Below are 19,742 nucleotides of genomic sequence, written 5' to 3' on the forward strand. Positions count from 1 at the left end.
ATCTCAGAAATTGATTTTTCTTTATGATGTTAATTATAACGTTTTTATTTTTTTCACAATATGCGTATCTCTGTAAGATTAAAAAAAAAAAAAAAAAATTAGTATTGACTGGTCATTAATATTTTCTTATGCGTAAAATGCTGCAATTTCACTGTAGCATTTTTATTATAAATAATAATGTATATGGGGAAAAAAAATAAACTATAAAATGGGCTTAAAAAAAAGAAATCAACTTTAAATGAAGAAATGAAAATACAGTAAAAACTGAAAAAAAAAATAAAGGGGTTACAGAAGAAAACGGAATAAAAAAAATTAGTAGATGCCTTGTTAAGAAGTTGATTTTTTATATATGTATTCTCAACAAATTTGCGTTTCACATTTTTAAAGTGGTACACAAAAACATATATATGTGTAAAAATATACGTATGTATGTATTTGTGCGAGTATGTGTGTATGAATGAATATAGCATATATATATGTACAAACGTGAGTTGTTTTTACTTATATACATTCTCTGATTACACCTTATGTGAAAATGATTCACGAAATAATTGTAAGCTTGATAGGGCAAACAGGAGATATAATTATTTTAGTGGACAAAAAAAGGGAAAAAACGACAAATGGAAGCAATATAAATATAGATGAATATGGGTTTGAAGTAAATAATAACATTCACATATTCCTTAATTCAGAAATAAAAATAATCAACGAGATAGTGGAATTAGGTTACTATTTTTACATAATAAATATCTTTTGCTTGTTAGTTAAAAAGAATACAATTTATAAAGATTTAACACATATACACAAATTTAATAAATTAAATGCAGAAAAAAAGAGAAAAAAAAAAAGAAAAAAAAAAAGAGATGATTGTATGAATGAAAACTTACAAGGAGACGACAACAGCTCAAGTTATGCTAGTTCGTCTTCCTTCAGTTCTTCTTCAGATGAATCCTCCTCATATGATGAAGAATCAGAAGACAGTAATAATTTAAGTAATTCTTATAAAAAAAGAAAGTTCGAAAAAAAGAATGAAATAAATAATTATTTTGGTGTAATATTGAAAAATATAAAAAGCTTAAATAATGCAAGTCCCTACGGATATTATGCTAATGGTTTATGCAATGAAATAAATAAATTTATGAGAAGATATTTAAAAACAATTAGTGAAATAGAAGAATATATAAATAACAACAGTAACACACCATTAACACAAATACTAACAATGCTAGAAAAAAAAAGAGAGGAAATAATAATAATAATAAATATTATAAAAAATTATTTAGAGTTTCAAAGAAAGGAAGAACAGAATATAGTGGAGGGAGAAAGTAGAAATAAAACAAAAGAAATTTTAGATTTCTTGTATGAAAAATGTTTAAGTGGAAATTCAAGAATTAAGAATATTTATCACAAATATTTTAAAAATTTAGGAAAAATATTATTGCATCAAATTTTTTCATGGATACTTTATGGTCAATTGTTAGATCCATATTGTGAGTTTTTTATTCAGAAAAGACAATTTATTTATTCTGATGATAAGAAAGTATTTTTGTCCCCTGAAGAATTATATGAAAATTTAACATTAACTAATGTGCAGAGTTTAAATTTTGAATGGAATTATTTATTTTTTCAATCACTCTCTAATTTGCCAGATTGTTGTATAGATAAAATTACTGGTAGGAAAATACTGTTTATAGGAAAATCAATTCGAATATTAATTAGAAGCAATAAATGGAATACTAGTGATATCATTAAATTGTTTTCGATTACTCAGATATTGTCCAAAGCGTTTGATCAAACATCCAGGAGGGGTTATAAAAAAAGAGGGGACTATTATTATATAGATACTACGGCTGTGAGTTATGAAAATGATATTAGTAGTCAGAGTCGTATGAATAATGTAAGAAGTGTGAATAATATAAACAACACGATTAAAGAAAATGATGTAAAAATTGCAAACGGAATAAATACAATCACAAATGATTATGTACCCCCATTTAGCATTTCAAGCTCTAGTGACTCTGATAGTTCGTATGAACATTCATCTGACACGCAAAATGACTCTATAAATTTATATTGCAAAGAAATAATTGATATTACTATCGAAAAGATCAGAAGCATAATAGCTTATAAATTGTGGAAATACATAGTTAAAGATATAAATTTAATAAAAATATTTGACCTATTTAAAGATATATATTTATTAAATAATGGTGATTTTTATGATTATTTTTTAGATAAATCATGGTCTCTAATGCATACACCTCCAAATTCTAAAAATGAAATTCTTTTAAAAATTTTAGCTTGGAAAAGTTCTTGTGTGTCAGTAGAAGATTACTGTAAATCGAAATATGAAAATAAAAAAGATAAATTACTTTTAGAGAAATATGAAGACGCATTATTTACCGAATGTACGAATGATGAAAATGAATATAATTTCTTTAATAGCTCAAATAGATTTCATTTTGATGCAGATAATTCTGAAAATATTATTTCCAAGTATTTCTACCCAAGGATATCATACAAGAAATTTTCCTATGATTCATTTGAAAGAGAAAAACATGATAATTTAATATTAGGTGGTATGAGCTATATATATGATAAAAAAATTGTGTTAAATGATTTTTTTAGAGGAATACAAACTTTGTATAAGAAAAAGTATTATGATTATGATAACATTTTTAGCGTATGCATAAACAATTATAGGCAACAAATATTAAGAGGGTTTAAACATGGTTTTGATTTTTCAGTTAATTTTAATAATTTTTTTGACAACCAATTTGTGCATAATGAAAATAAAGAGGTGAATGTGGAAGGAGTAGGTGTGAAAAGTGATAATACGAATCAAATACAAAATGGAGATAATTTTCTTGTTGGTTGTTGTTTTGCCTTAGTTATTCATTCAATGAAAAATCCTTTGCTTTATAAAACGGATGTATTAAGTCGTTCTTTGGGGTATTGGGGATCTTTAGGTGATTGCCTATCTGTTGAAATAAAAGTAAAATTTTATGAAAAGAAAACTAGCGAACAGGATAAAATGTCTCAACTTAGTATAAATGCTAGTATTGAGTATGGAAATAATTTAAATAGCGTAATATTAGGAGATGTGGAAATAGAAGTTTCTCTCTACATAGGGGGAAAGGGTATATCATCATTCGTTCATAATAGCAACAGTTATACTGTTGATTATACGAAAGAGTCTATTTTGAATAACAAGTTATTAGCAGATAATATAAATCAAGAAAAGATATGGATCTATGAAAATATGAAGAAAGATGAAAATTATTTTAAAAAGAGAAATATAAATAATGTAAATATAATAGATCAGGATAATTTAACGAATGGAACCCCCCAAGGGAATAGTAATAATAATAATGATAAAGAGACGACATTACCTGTGTTAAAAATTCAGAGCAATAAACAAATTTTTCACGATATAAATAAAAATACATTAACCAAATTTCGTGTGAGAATAAACTGCTTAAAACATTCCTTTAGCGTATATATACAGAAATTAGATGAATACAACATAAATTTGAATACTCCAAAAAATAAAATAAAACCAATTATTCATATAAGAGCTTTAGATATGACACAAGCCTTCACCTTAGATATTGGAAATGGTTACATAGGTTTTTATACTTGCCCAATATTATTTAAGCATAAATTGTTAAAAAAAAAAAGTAAGCTAAATGAATGGTTCAAAAGATTTTATAGTGACACATTAAGTGCTGATTCGACCATTTACCAGGACTTTTTTAACATGGGTAATGAAAAAAATAAAGAAGCCATACAGAACGAGCTTAAAAATATAAATAAAATAATCCTTTATAGCAAGCGTAATAACAACACGAAGGATGAATTTGCTACCCTTAATACTCAGAAGAAAAAAAAAAAAAGCACTAATGGTAGCGATGATTGTGGTGGTACTAGTAGGGACCTATCGAAAAACGTACTTTTATTTAGTTCCCATGATTGTTCAGTGGAAATATATAAATGGTTTCACCAATCGTATAAATCACCCATAGAAATTCCCGAAGTTGATGTAGACAATGAAACATTAATATTTTATGATAAGCAAATAAATAAAAATATAAAAATTCATAGTGGGTTGAATTTATGGAATAACGTGGAAATACATTTTAAACTTACGTGGCCAATTGCTTTAATTATTAATACGAATACTATATATACGTATAATTCAATTTTCCAATTTTTGTTTCTTTTAGGTAGAATTTATTATAATTTGAAAATTTTGTGTTATCATAATAGGCATTTATATAAATATTTAAATTATAAAAAGGGTGCCTTGTTATTTTCTTATTTGTTCTCTATTAGGTATAAAATGCAATTTTTCTTTTTTCATTTGATTAAATATTTACAAGAGGATATTATTAATTATGAATATAGACAGATGATTACGCAAATTCATAAATCAAAAGATTTTGAATATACTAAATCTATTCACGATTTGTACATTTCTCAAGTAGCAACAAAATGCTTTTTGCGTGTTCAAGATATAACCATCCCTTTGATGGAGTTAATAGATATTTCTTTTAAATTCTGTTATTTTTTTCAATGCTTGATAGAAAACGAGTTGTTTACAGATATTCTAAATTATGAAATAAATGAAGAAGAGGATAGAAAAAAAGGGGATATTAATAAAAATGTGGGAAATGATTCCACTGATGAAAATATTAATGAGAATGATAATGATTTAAATCAAGTTATTGAAAAATTATTACAGTATAATGATATATTTAACGAAAAGTTAGCCTGCGTTTTGAACGAAATGGTCAACGTAAGTGCTAACAGTAACCATGCCTACCTTGTCCATTTATTGACCATAATAGACTTCAATAACTACATAACTAAAATAAAGGATTCTATCATAGGAAAGTCCAAAGGCGTAGGAGAAAATAGTGAAGATGAGAGAAGTAGTAAAAATATAATTGCAAAAGGAGAGGAATATAAAAATGAAAATGAACACGTAAATGAATATGAAAATAAAAATGAAGACGTAAATGAATATGAAAATAAAAATGAAGACGGAAATGAATATGAGAATAAAAATGAATACGAAAATGAATATGAAAATAAAAATGTGTGGCCACGGGATAAACGTGCAGAAAAGGGTGCTATAACTGGCAGGAATAATATTCATTTTAGCAAAAGAGATGATAACAAAATGGAATATACAGATATAGAAAACATGAATATTAGTGATAACTATTACGTTGACAAGAGAGATATTTACTCAGGAAACCTTCAAAATGGTAATAACATTTCAATAACTGGTATGTCTCATAACATTTCAGAAATAAACGAATTAGGTAATAGAAATAATAATTTTTTAAAGAAAAGAATAGTTAACAAATTTAGCAATTTGATTTATAATAATAATTCTGATGAAAAGGAATACCAACATGGAGATGGAATAAATGAACATGACCAAAATAATATCTCAGTACAAAGTAACAAAAACATCTTGAATGGAAATGTCAATGTAGCATATGAAGATAGCAGCTTCCGTAGATATAGCAATATAGATAATTATGATAATAATTATCAGAGTAATATTAATTACAACAGTGTTTACAACGATATTATTTATAATGATGCTAGTTATAACCGTAGCCACCAGACCAATAGCATTTACAATGATAGCAACAACAATAATAACAGTTATAACAGTTATAACGGTTATAGCAGCTATAACAGTCATAACAAATATAACAATTATAACATTCTAATTGACAAGTACTCAAATATATTGAATAGCTACATGAATAATAGCAATAATAGTAACAATAACAGTAATTCAGTTTATAACTCTATCAAGAACTATTCAAATAATTCCCATATGGATTCGTATAATTCTGTATTAGATGCATCCAAATTAAAGCATATAAACCATATTTCTAATATACCAAATGAAAACAATAATGTTAATAATTTTAGTATGTATAACATAGAAATAGGTTTAAACAATAACATATTAAATCAAGAAAATAATATCACAGGAAAGATTAATAATATGAAGCTGAAAATGGATTTAAATGATAACAAAAGTACCTTTGATCAAAATCCTTTGGGTATTAATAATAAAGATACGGAAAACAATAAAGGTAATAATAATAATGCAACAACTAATTTAAATAGCCTCATTGATTTAAATCTTAAAAAGAACTTTAATGTGCAAAATTTAATAGACAATTACAATTACAATTACGATATCTCATCTACTAATAATTCTTTTCACCCTTATAATATGGATAAATATAAAAGCAGCAATAATAATAAATCTCAGTTGTATAACATTCCCAATATGTCTAATTATGGCAATATTCCATTAAATATTTATCAAAATGAAAACAATATAAGTGAAATGGAAGGAGATATTGATAGAGAAAAACACAAACATAATAAATGATCAAATATTTGAGATATTTCTCCAAACAATAACATAAAAAAATTTATGAAAACTTGTGCTTCCTGTGCTTTATGCATGGTTTAAAACGAAATTTTTTCTGTTTATGTGAATATGTAGAAGTGTATATATACATATATAATACATGCATATGTATATACTTTATTAGGACTTCATTATGCCACTTTTTTGTTATGTACTTCTGTTGTAACACATCCACAACGTTTTTTTAGTTATAGATTTGTTTGTATACCTATCTATATATATATATATGTGCATGCATGTATATATGCCCATATATATATACACACGCTTCATCTATTCCTTGTGCCCAAGTATTTTTATATTAACATTTTCACCTCTTTGAGCTCTCTGCATTTTGTAAATCTATGAAAAGCATATTAGCTATTTTTTAGAAAAATATATGCGCATTTTTGTCATTGATACATGTGTATATATATGCATACATATGTACTGAAGAGAAGTTATTTTTTATATCTCATTTTTTATTTTTCGTTATTATTTCATTCATTTATTCTTTATAAAATGGTGTTAATTATATATAATGTACATGTTTAAACGAATAACACATTTAAAAAAAAAAAACTACATAATGAACGAATTAAGTCCTATAATATAAAAGAAGGTTGTTTAGTTATAGTTCTGCTATTATTTTGTAAAAATTTTCCACATTTCTTTGTTAATGTTGGTTTTTTTTTTGTTTTTTTTTTTTTCACCCTTTGAAGTGTGATTTCACAACGTGACTGATAAATTGAGAATTGCAAAGTTGAGTATGTTTATAGAAATATACTTATAATTCAAACTTCATAATGTTGAAACGTTTATTTTATCAGTTGGGTACAGCATACAAACATTGATTTCAGTAAAAGCAGATAGTATTCCTTATGTACACAAAGCCCAAAATTAAAAAGTGTAAAGAAAAATGTTCACATAAAAATTAGGCGCGGAAATTACTCAATAATCTTAAAATTTTTTTAATAGCTAACTGATTTCCGTATGCACTTGAAATTTTTTGCCCCTTTTTAATTTTCTGCTAGTATAGGAAGAATTGTGCACATAATATATACAAATAAGTGCTCGGCAAAATGCTTTTGTTCCATTTTCATTCTCGACAAAGTATAGTAATGCATCCATAAAAGTGAAGCACAAATTGTATAAATTTTTCATTTCTTAACAACACTTATGTAATTTTATTATTCTAGTTTCAATTTTTTGTAAATATTTATAGCAATACATATAAGAGTACATATATAGATGTACATATGAACATACTTTTGTTAGGAATTGGCTTGAGAAGTTAAGATATTTTTTTTCCACCCAGAAGCTAAAAAATAACAGTGTATAGGATATACATATATATATGTATATACATGCATATATATACAGTATATGATGTCAAATGTATTGAATTACTTTTTTAAAAATTTTGTTTTAAAAGAAAAAAAAACGTTCTTGAGATATAATACATCAAAAAGAAGATATTCGAAAATAACAAGTGTTAATATAAATAATTGGAATAATATCCATAAAGAAATAATAAACAAGATTAATGACAGTGATTTTGTTTCTATTGATGTTGAGTATACAGGATTACATTTAAAGGATGAAAGATATATATCTATCGATTCAAGTTATGAAGCACATTGTTATGGAGCAAAGTCTTTTTTTCCATGCCAAATTGGAATAACTATTGCTAAAAAAAAGGATGTAATAATAACACATGACAACTATGAAGGAGGAAAAGAGAATACTATGATTAAAAGGAACATACACAACATTAAAGTGGAAGGAAATAATGAAGAAAAGAGGAAAAAATACGATTTAGAAAAGAGGTGTCAAGAATGGGATATATCCCCTTATTGTATTTATGTATTTCCAAAAGAAAATAAATATTTTAGTGTATCGACAACAACTCTTATTTTTTTAAGGGAAAATAATTTTGATTTTAATGAATGGATATTTAATGGTGTAGGATATTTAAGACCAAATGAGGAGGAAGAAAAAAAGAAAAACATTTTTGAGAAAATTGATGAGTTAAAAAATTTTCTGAATAAGTGTAACTCAAATGAGTGCAGTAGGAAAGTAAATGAAAATGAAGAGGTACCGAGAGAATCAAAAGAAAAAAAAGAAAAAAATATGGATATAAAGAAAATCATTCAAGAAATAGAAAATTATAAAATTGTTGACGAAGAAGACAAAGAAGCGGTTGTTCAAATAATAAAAAAAATTGGTATTTGGCTGAATAGTGAAACAAAGGCATCCATTGTAAATTACTCCAATAATCATATAAAGAGTAAAGTAAAATTTCCAACACAAATCAGTGAAGAAAATACACGAATTTTACTTGAATCAAAAAATGGGGAAGAATCCCCTCTTCATTTAAAAAAGATGTATACTCAAAAGAATGACATAAAAAGTGATAGCTTTGATGATGCAAACAATAGCTATTTTATTAAGGGGCTTTTTGACAAGGGGGAAGTTAACATTTACCAAAATAATGCATGTGATTCGTTAGATATTGAAGGGAAGAACGAGAATGGTATCATATGTAATAGGAGTAGCAGTAATCGCAGCAGTAATCGCAGCAGCAATCGCAGCAGCAATCGCAGCAGCAGTGATAGCACCAATTGTGGAAAACCTTGCGATGATGAAAACGCGGGAAGGAGTGAAAAGATGTTCAGCGGTTTTCGAAACGCAAATAACTTTGATGATTACTCACCTAATTATCCCTTATACATAGAAATAGAGAACCCATATCTTCGACTTCTTGCACATACATTAATAACCAAGTATTTTAATTCTATTTTCTGTATATCGGTGAAAGTGAACAATAAGAAACATTTAGCTATTTATAGAAGTGAAAAGGATTCATATAAAGAACAAATAAGAGCATTTCAGTTAGAGATAGAAAAAATAAATCAAACCATTGGTGTAAGACTATTATTTGATGAAATTATAAAAAATAAAAAAATAATCACAGGTCATAATTGTTTTTATGATATTTTACATATATATCAAACATTCTATCATGATTTACCAACATCGATAAGTATATTTAAAAAAAAATGGATAGAATTATTTCCATATACATTTGACACCAAATACATGAATGAAACCAATGAATATCTGTATGCATTAAATGGACCAGCGACATTAAAGGGTTTATGTGATTATATGGCTTCCTTAATTTCGTCAAGTAATGACTTTGATTTTTTTTTTAATTTTATAAATGGACATTTAGATCTTCCTCAATGTTATGTCCAATTTGTAAATAAAAAAAATGACAGCCCACGTTTAAATGAGGAAGGATACAGCATGATTGATAATGTTGGCAGTAATGATCAGAATAATGAGGAAGATGAAAACAGATGCTTGGAAAATGATAGAATTTCTACCTATTGTGAAAATAAGATAAAGAATGTAACGTGTGAAACTGAAGAAAAAACATGTTCACAGCTGAATAACACCAATAATAACATGAATAATGTACCAAGGAGTGATGAACATAATGCTGGTTATGATAGTCTTTTAACATGTTTACTTTTTATATTTCAGTGTCATTACATTTTAAAAAAAAATAATATTATGTGGAGCGATATTTATTTTAACAGAAAAAATAATAGCAATGAAAGCGCTAAATGCTTTTTTGATATTTTTTCAAGTATGTGTAACAAAATAAAAATTGTAAAAACTCAACCAAATGTTATTTCTTTAACTAGCGCTGATAATTATGAAATGGCAAGGCATTTTTATATGTATGATTATCCAACGTATTTTAAAAAATGGGAAATAATGAAAATTTGGTCCCCTATTTGGATATCATTAAATAAGGTAGATGATCACTCTTGTTGGATAATTGCCAAAAGTGATGAGGACGCGAAAAATATTAAAATGATATACAAAATGTTGCAAAACCCTCAATTTAAGTTATGTACATATGAGGAATATTTAAATAAGTTCAAATCTAAGTAGCGAAGTCCATACGTTTGCGGTTTATATTTGTGTGTTATGTGTGTTTTTGTATGCATGTATATATATGTGCGGGCTTATAAATATATATATTTGTGTGCGTGTATATATACATACTGCTTCACTCTGCATAAATGACAAAAAATGACTCATATATGATGATGAAAGCATCACATTCGTATAATTTTTTTTTTCTTATTACTTTTTTATTGCTTTTTCTCTTTTTTTTTTTCTTTTTTTTCTTTTTTTTCTTTTTCCCATCTTTTTAATTCTAACAAATTACTTAATAAATTTTAAAATATTTTTTTTAAAATGACTTTTGTTTAAATTTCAAAATTTTTAACTCGTGTACAAATTTTATTTCACTAAAAGAAAAGGAATACCTCCGCATTCCAAATATTTTCTGGGTATATTTTGCATTAGTATATGTGTGTAACATATGACATTTATATAGTTCACAAGCTTATCCCAACACGATTACCCGTATAACACATTAAAGGAAAATAACGCTGGAATTCTTATATGCTAAGGATGTTTAACTAAGGCCAATTTTCGAATGAATTATTACAAAGTATGATACATATATATATATATATATGTATATATACATGACTAGTATAATTATTATTTTTACTTTTTTTCACGTTCATTTTTGTCAATTTTTGAAAAAATAAAAAGAACAGGTTAAAATGGAAAAATGGATGCACATAAATAATGTACAAAACGGCATATGCTACAATAACAATGATGTTTTAATTAAAAGAAAAAAGAATACGGAGAAGATAATATAATGAAGGCGTGTGTCTATATATTTTATAGCAAAAGTATGTTCATTTTTATAAGGTTAAGGATATCATCATACTTAACTGTTTTCTATATATGTGCGTATAAATGCATTCATGTTTAAATGGTATGCATTATCACTTTTTCCAGATAGTTCTAATGTTCAGTATATTAACTCAAAAAAAAAAAAAAAAAGGAAAAGAAAAGAAAAGAAAAGAAAAAGAAAAGAAGAATAAGAAGAAGCGCTTATATATATATGAACTATGGACGTACATTAGTTCGTCGAAAAAATAAAATATTTCCGTGAATCGTGCGTGTTTTTTACATATGCTTTGAAATATTGTCGATATAAATATTAACTTTCAAAAGTTATAACTCTTTTACCCCTTCATATATTTTTTCTTAACAATTGTACTTTTTGTTTCATTTAATTTCTCTTCTTTTCCTTTTGGGTTATTTCGTTTCACATTCCCGTTTTTTATTTTATTTTTCACCACTTTGATTATTTCAAATAACTGAGAAAAGTTGTAAAATACGAACAGGGCTTTAATGAAACATTAACTTATTTATAATTGTGCTCTTTAAAAAGGGCTTCTCAATAATAAGTATGAAGAAAAAACTTTTAATATGGTTTTCATTCAATTAAATTTAAAAAATGTATACATTTGTGAGAAAATAAGGAAAAAAATATAACATATACAAGTGTTACATTCAGTAAAAAAAAAAAAAAAAAAAATGAAAATGAAAAATAGAGACTTTTAAGTAGAAAATATCAAAATAAATATAAGATAAATTTAAAACATGAATAAATTATTTTGCATGTCAAAATAATTTCCTTAGAAGGCTTTTTATTTTTTTATACTATTATCCGTACCTTATTCTAAATTATGATGAAATATGAACGATAACGACACAAAAAAGTTCAGGGATATTAGCGACAGAATTCAGGGGAAATACGTACCCGTTGTTAAATTTGGGGGAACGAATAAATATATCAACAGGAATTACAAAAATGACAATGGTACAAGCTTAAAAGGAGATAAAAAAAAAAAAAAGAAAAAGAGAGAGTGAAAGAAATTAAGAAAGAAAGAAACGAAGGAAGAAAGAATGAATGTAAAAAGAAAAAGAAAGAATGTAAGAATGAAAAAAAAGAAACAACAAATCACAGTGAAATTTAAACAAAATTTTGAACGTATGTAGTTAAACATTTATGGGTTGACGCATGCGTGTGTCAATCGTGCATACACCAACTAAAGATGTGCGACTTATCTAGTTGTAACTACATGTAAAATGTGGTTTAAAAAAAAAAAAAAATATAATATAATATAATAAAATAAAATATACGAAAGTATGTCTAACGTATTTCATATCTAATTTAACTTTTCCCGCAGATGACACAAGTAATATAAGTTTTACGGGGGATGACTGTAACGCAGGCAATATCGATATATATTATGATAATAAATATGGGATAAATAGAGTATGTTTTTCACCACAAGGAAAGTACGTTGCAGGTTGTGGATCGAACGGTATTATTTACGTGTACGATTTATATGAAAATAAACTCTTAACTAAAATATGCACGAAAATTGATAATATAAAAGATCTTATAATAAGTGATAATGATAAGTACATATACGCTTGTGGAGATAATAGGATTATAGAAATATTTGATATATTTGAAAATAAAAAGGTTTGTAATGATAATATTGCAAAATATGTTGACATATCAATACCTAGAATAATTGAAAATATAAATCGTAAACCGAATGACAGGTTGGATAGTAATAAATATGATAACAATAATAATTATTATAATAACAATTATAATAGTACTAATAACAGGGTGTTTGGACATCTTAATAATTCTGCAAAAAAGAGTATGATAGACAATGTGTATGCACCTTGTCATAAAACGAAATATAAGGATTTAACATATAACAAAGTAATATATGTTCCTATATATAATTATAATGATTTAATAAAATGTAATATAAATATGATAGACTTAAATCGAATTAAATTAAATAAAATAAATGAAATCATAAATAAGTCCATATTTATAATTAAAGATTCACATGAATATAGAACGTCTTGTTTGGCAGTACCGAATATAAGCACTTTTTTAATTTACTCCGGAGGAGGAGACGGGTTATTAAAAATATGGGATATAAGAATGAATTTATTTACCTTAAATAAAAACAATTTTAATAGATCTATGTCAGATATTATATTTTTAGATAATAAAAACCCCTATGCTTCTATATGTTCCCATGAAGATATATTGACAAGCATTAATTTCAATAATACAATTGACTATGAGGAAAATGCATATAAATTAAGGAAAGAAGATAAATACGATGAGATGAAAAAAAAATTAAGAAAAAATAATATTGCATCTTTGAAGAACGATTTAAAAAAAGGTGAAAAAAAAGTAAATGACGACACAAGTGAAAGTTCAGTGACTGATGCTAGTAGCAGTAGTTCATCTTTTGGTTCCATGTGTTCATCGATATCTTATTCTTCCTTTACTTTTAATTTGTCAAAAACTAAATTCAATAATATTCTAATGACAAGTGGATATGACGGTTATATTCGTATATATGATATAAATAATAATATTATAAAATCGTTTTATGATGAAGAAAAAAGTATCACACATTGTATGTTTAGTAACAACAACAAATATATTATAAGTACAAATAAATCGAAATATTGCAAAATTTTTGATTTTATATATATGAATAATAAAAAGAATACGAAAAATATGTTAACTTATTTGACGAACTACAAATCGTATTACTTAAATAGTACAAAAAAAAATAATGAAACATCGAAAGAAGAGGTCCACAATAGTAGTGAAAATAGCAATAGTAGTGGTAATAATAATAATATGAATGGTTATAATGATAGTAGTAATGGTAATAATAGTAGTAGTAATTGTAATAATAGTGGTAGTAATGGAAATAACAATAGGGGAGCAGTGTATGAAGATAATTTTATTATGCAGATGTACAATGATAATTATTTGCAACCATGCCATATTAAAAATTTATATGAAGATGAAGACTTAGAGGAAAGAATAAAAGAACTAAACGAGTTAAATAAAAAAATAGCAAATGATAAAAAGAAAGTTGTGAACAGCAGTAGTGGTGGTATAAACGAAAAAAACTCTGAGTCGGATTGTTCCTATTCTAGCAGTGATTCAAGTAATTTTGATGAAAATGTTATGAGAGCAAATATTTTTTATGAACATGTCAATAAAAAGTTAGAACCTACATGGTCCCTCTTCGTAGATAATATGAAATATATGAGCCTTATACCATATGAAGTAATGAGTGAAAGTTTAAAAAAAAATTATGATTATATTAAAGCGCATTATAACAATTTGCATAGTCAAAGTTATGATAACTGTAATAATGAAAATTCGGAAAAACAAAAGGAACAATTAAAAATAGATGAAAAGAAACATAAGTTTTACTACGAATTATCAGATATTATACATAATGAAGCAGATATCCCAAAATTTTATTCCTGTGTAGCAGGTGATAAATGTATTATACCTTCAATTGATACCTATGCACATGTATATGATATATATACCGGTTTTCATGTTAATACCATAAATAATCTTTATTTACCAAATTATAATATTGATCATTCTTATTTGTATTCATGCAACATAAATATGGAAATTCCAAAAAAAAAATTTATATCCTTTTTAACAAGTGTTGATACATATCCAAAGAACCAAAATATTATTGCGACTTCAAATGGTTATCCGGATGGTTCTATTGTCATATGGGTGTTTGCTCCCTTTTAATTTAGGCGAAACGTTTTACTTCGTTTTACAACATACACACAGGTGTGTGAAATTTTTTTTTTTTTTTTTTTTTTCGATAGGTATATGCCACCTAATATATTCTTTTTTTTGAAAGAAATAAGTTACACCTTTTCTATTATTTTCTTTGAGAGATATATGTCCTCTTTTTTGTTATTTTCTTTGAAAGGAATACGCATCCATTTTTATTATATTTTTTAAAAGAAATATACCACCATTTTTAATATTTTTTTTGAAAGAAATGGACCGCTATTTCTATTATATTTTTTAAAAAAAATGTACCTTTCTGTTTTTTTTTTTCTTTTTACACATGTATTAAACCCTTTTTATATAATTTTATTAATTATTTTTTTTGTGCAAGTCTAATTTTAAGTAGTAACTTTAAAAAATGTATATATAAAAATGGAATAATAATGCACTATATTATGAAAAAAAAAAAAGAAAATGAAAAAAAACAGTATTAAAAAGATCATACTTTTATTTTTATGTATGAATATATCTGTACATGCGCACACGTAAATAGTTAAGAACGTGTATCAAAACTCTTTTAAGCTAAAACAAAACATATATTAAGAAAAATATAAAGAGTTATCCCCTTTGCAATTAGCTAAATTTTCAAGCAATATTTTCTTCCAACTTTTCTTCATGATCGTAATAATTTACTGGTGATCCTCCTGGAACCATTATTGTTATATTTAAACCATTTAATAATAACTTTTTAATTTTATTTACTTTTTTAATGTTGTTTACATAAGTATATTCGGTAACATCTTCCAGCACCTGTAAATTCATTTGGACATTTACATATGTAGAAAATTACATGAATGTATTAAAAAGGTTAATTAAATAAAGAATGTATATAAAACTTTTTATTAAAAATTACCATGTTAACATACTCGTCAAAACCAACTAGTTTTCCAACTATTTCCTTGTCACCTTTCATCATAATCCATATTTTACTTCCTATGGTAAATAAGAAGATAAGACTAATTGCATTTTACTTAAAGCGATGTAGTTTTTTTTTTTTTTTTTTTTTTTTAAAGCTTTTAATATTACAAATATAATCAAAAAAAAAAAAATTTTGTGGGGCTCAGATGACAAAATACGGGATTTCCCTCTTTAAATATATATGTACATAGATACATATATATAAGTAGTATCTATGTATCTATGTATGTATGTAAGTAGATAAATCTACTTAAATACGGGAAAACATTTTTCTTATGTACACTTACCAATACACTTATCCATTAGGGCCAGGGGTAAAAACGTCTCTGACCCACTTATAGTAGCCATTTTTATTAAATTTATTAAAGAGAAGGTCGCAACTTTTGTTTCTCAAAAAGGGGAATATATAAATATAAACTTACATGTGGTTAAACTGTTACATAAAATATGTTTATAATATGTATTATATACACATAATATTTATGTTTTTTTTTTTTTTTTGAATAATCATATATATTCGTTCTCAATATGGGCATTATACATAATTTTATATAAATATGCGTTAAAATACTATATTATTGTAACATTATATATTATTCCTTTAAAAAAATTTTTTTTTTACCTGCATTAAATAATATGAAAACAGATGAGCTTATTTTGACAAAACAAAGTAGTGTTATTTAAGATAAAAAATAATATTACAACAGTAGTTTAGTTAATTCAGAAAAATTGCATAATGAGATGTATTGTGAAAAATATTCTGTAGGAAATGTAATTATATTTATATTAAGAAAAAAAAAAAAATTAATTACAGGACAGATTTATATCAAAGTGACAAATAACAAATAACGAAAAACAAATACCGATAACAGAGGCTGAATTATATTTAATGAACAGGGAAAAAAAAAAAAAAAAAAACAGTAAAATTAAAAATTAAAACACGCTCATTGAGGAGCTTATTTTATTTATAATTTTGATGTAGTAACCAAAAAAAGAAAAAAAATGAATTATTTTCAAAGGTATTCTATATAAAATTATAAACTACATTTAATAAATTAATAAAAAAGGTATTTTGTAAATAATACTTAAAAATTGTTGCAAATGTGCACATACAGCGGTATGGGCGAGTGTAAAAAACAGGCAAACACATGTAATGCGTACATATAAATGTATACATACATTAAAGTGTATATATAAACATATACCCATGTACACCAACAGGAACGACTAACTATTGTCGGAATTCATGATTTCCTTAGCAAACTGCTTAACCGAACGCGGTAATTTTTGAAAATTGTTTTCCTGTTTTTCAATGAGAATTCTAATAAAATACCTTGCATAAATTAAATTTAAAGTGCTCATATATTTTTTTTTCCTTTTCAAAACTTCTAGAGATTTATGATATATACTGTAGTTTGTACAGTTAAGTTGCAAACAACAAAATGGAACTTGTGTTAATACATGGAGTGAGCATTTTTCTATATTTGCTAAATATTTCTGTATTAATAAATGAATAATATCCCTTTCTACATTTTCATAATTTTTAAGTGCATTATCAATATTCCTTTCAGACACTTTATCTGTATTTATTTTTATGGGATCATGATGTAATAACTCCTCTATTCCTGCATGATGTTGATCCTTCAACGGCGTGGAACATTTGCTACTTACCTTTTCTTCTTCGTCAGAAGTAGAAAATGCATGCCCTTGTTCTAACGTTACTTTCTTAATCATGTTGCTAATTAATTTGGTACCATTTCCAGAATACTCATTTAATTTGATGGTTCCATTTTTGCATCTATCCTGTTGTAATAAATTATTTTGAAATAATTCTTCATTTGATACATGGGTTCCTCTTCTTAGTGCATCTAATACTTGAGCAATTGACATCATGTCCATTAAATGAATAATGCTCTTAATTTTTTGGAGACAAATAAAATAAAAAGAATGGTCATTAATTTTTAATTTAGCTAATGACCACATTATATTGCTAAATTCCCTTTGCGGAATTGTATCAATAAGTTCTATCACTTTTTTTTTTAAACGATTTAGAAAATCTTTATTCTTATAATTGAATTTTGCCATATAGTGTAGAGCATTCGTAATATTTACATAAGAGAGCTGGTTAATAAAATTGTCATTGTTCATATATTTAATAATATACTTAAGAATATTAATATTTATATTACATTTTGCAAATGAATTTAGCAATAAAGTCAAATGATGAGGTTCTACATCTTTTTCTTTTAATTTTTTATAATACCTTTTTGTGAAAAATTTAAAAATTTCATAATTACTAATATTTGTCCTACTAATCATATTCAATATTAAGATAGAGTTTATTACACTCAAATTGTTATGAATAATTTCATCATTTCTTATTTTATTTAATATTACTATTAATATATCACTGTAATCAGCACGAGGAGATAAAGAATTTTTTAAAATTACTTCATCAGAATTTTCTTTATCAAATGATTTTGTAGACACTAATAAAAACTCTTCTTGCAATAATGCAAATGAGCTTAAAATTATTGTTAAATCTAACGTATTATAAGTGTCAATATTCTTTTTAAAATGATCTTTAATTATATCGATATTATTGTAATCTCTTAATCCGCATCTTATTAGGTCTAAAAAAAAAAAAAGGGAAAAATATATGGAATGATATTATATAATACATAAGGTCAAAATGGAGATTAATTCAGATCATTTTGCATCAAGTACAAGCTTCATACATATAGAATACAAAATATGAAAATATTTATCAAAGTATTTTACGATTTGGAAAAATTGTAAAACAGGTATATTTTTTTTTTTTTTTTTTTTTTTTTTTTTTTGTTATTAGCATTACGAAAATGGGGTAGAAATCAGAAAAATTGAAGAGTAAAAAAAAAATGCTCACAAATACGTATACATACACACACACATATATATATATATATACATACACTTGTATGCATTTGCTCTGAATTATCCCTCTTTGATAATGTTCTTACTGTGAAAGACATTTACAGACACAAATGCAGGCATTGCATTCAGCCTTCTAATTATGTAACTAAAAATTGATGTATTAAATTGTTTATCGTAGGTTTGAGATCCGTGATATAATTTCATTATTTTATTTATTTGGTCAAATGAATATCTGTGTATGTTTTTTTTAAAAACGTCATAACTACATTTTAGGATTGTATGGTCTTTATAGCAATTTTCATTATATTTTTCTATTATTTTAAGAATTTCTTCGTTTTCAAATTTATCTATATTTTTTATAATTAATGACCTTAAGTTTTCCTTAAATACATTCTCAGATTTTGCACAACTGTTCCTTTTTATTTTTTCAATATCCACAATTGCTGTTTTCAAAAGTTTTCTCATTTTACCTAAACATATTTTTTTGCATTAACATTTTTTTTGTTACCTTTTTTTAAACTTCTTAGGTTCATTCTTATACACATTTTGTGCTTTGTCCTAAGTTGCCTTAGTGCCTTTTCGAGGTGTTTATTATTATAATAATAACTATTATTATATATTATGTTAAATATTATATTTTTCAAAAATAATCTCATATACATGTAGTATAAATATATATGCATATAATACATTTGCATTTATACAAGAATAAACAATATTTTCGTTAATTTTCATTTTTTTCAATATGTTATAAAAAAGGATGTAAAGTATTCGTCGACTTTGATGAATTTCCCTTTCTGAATTAAAATTTTTTTTTTTTTTTGTTAAGAACAATGCACA

At 25.2% G+C, this 19,742-nt stretch overlaps 5 protein-coding genes across 5 annotated transcripts; 3 read left to right on the plus strand and 2 right to left on the minus strand.

The window, feature by feature from the left end:
- Window positions 1-535: 535 nt before the first annotated feature.
- PmUG01_12073400 (conserved Plasmodium protein, unknown function) lies at window positions 536-6,430 on the plus strand (the record flags this gene model as incomplete). Its single annotated transcript, XM_029006976.1, has 1 exon — window positions 536-6,430. One exon carries the CDS (start codon window positions 536-538, stop codon window positions 6,428-6,430), a length of 5,895 nt encoding a protein of 1,964 aa, XP_028863412.1.
- A 1,407-nt stretch (window positions 6,431-7,837) lies between these two features.
- Window positions 7,838-10,420, plus strand: PARN (poly(A)-specific ribonuclease PARN, putative; the record flags this gene model as incomplete). Its single annotated transcript, XM_029006978.1, has 1 exon — window positions 7,838-10,420. One exon carries the CDS (start codon window positions 7,838-7,840, stop codon window positions 10,418-10,420), a length of 2,583 nt encoding a protein of 860 aa, XP_028863413.1.
- A 1,677-nt stretch (window positions 10,421-12,097) lies between these two features.
- WLP1 (WD40-repeat protein-like protein, putative) lies at window positions 12,098-15,023 on the plus strand (the record flags this gene model as incomplete). The annotated part of the gene is made up of 2 exons (XM_029006979.1): window positions 12,098-12,221; window positions 12,592-15,023. The coding sequence occupies 2 exons, from the start codon at window positions 12,098-12,100 to the stop codon at window positions 15,021-15,023; spliced, it is 2,556 nt and encodes an 851-aa protein (XP_028863414.1).
- Window positions 15,024-15,656: 633 nt separating this feature from the next.
- Window positions 15,657-16,337, minus strand: LSM5 (U6 snRNA-associated Sm-like protein LSm5, putative; the record flags this gene model as incomplete). Its single annotated transcript, XM_029006980.1, has 3 exons — window positions 15,657-15,821; window positions 15,925-16,004; window positions 16,277-16,337. 3 exons carry the CDS (start codon window positions 16,335-16,337, stop codon window positions 15,657-15,659), a joined length of 306 nt encoding a protein of 101 aa, XP_028863415.1.
- An 879-nt stretch (window positions 16,338-17,216) lies between these two features.
- PmUG01_12073800 (conserved Plasmodium protein, unknown function) lies at window positions 17,217-19,367 on the minus strand (the record flags this gene model as incomplete). Its single annotated transcript, XM_029006981.1, has 2 exons — window positions 17,217-18,622; window positions 18,989-19,367. The coding sequence occupies 2 exons, from the start codon at window positions 19,365-19,367 to the stop codon at window positions 17,217-17,219; spliced, it is 1,785 nt and encodes a 594-aa protein (XP_028863416.1).
- Window positions 19,368-19,742: the final 375 nt, after the last annotated feature.

The sequence above is a fragment of the Plasmodium malariae genome (assembly GCF_900090045.1).
Source record: "Plasmodium malariae genome assembly, chromosome: 12".
NCBI classification, from domain to species: domain Eukaryota; phylum Apicomplexa; class Aconoidasida; order Haemosporida; family Plasmodiidae; genus Plasmodium; species Plasmodium malariae.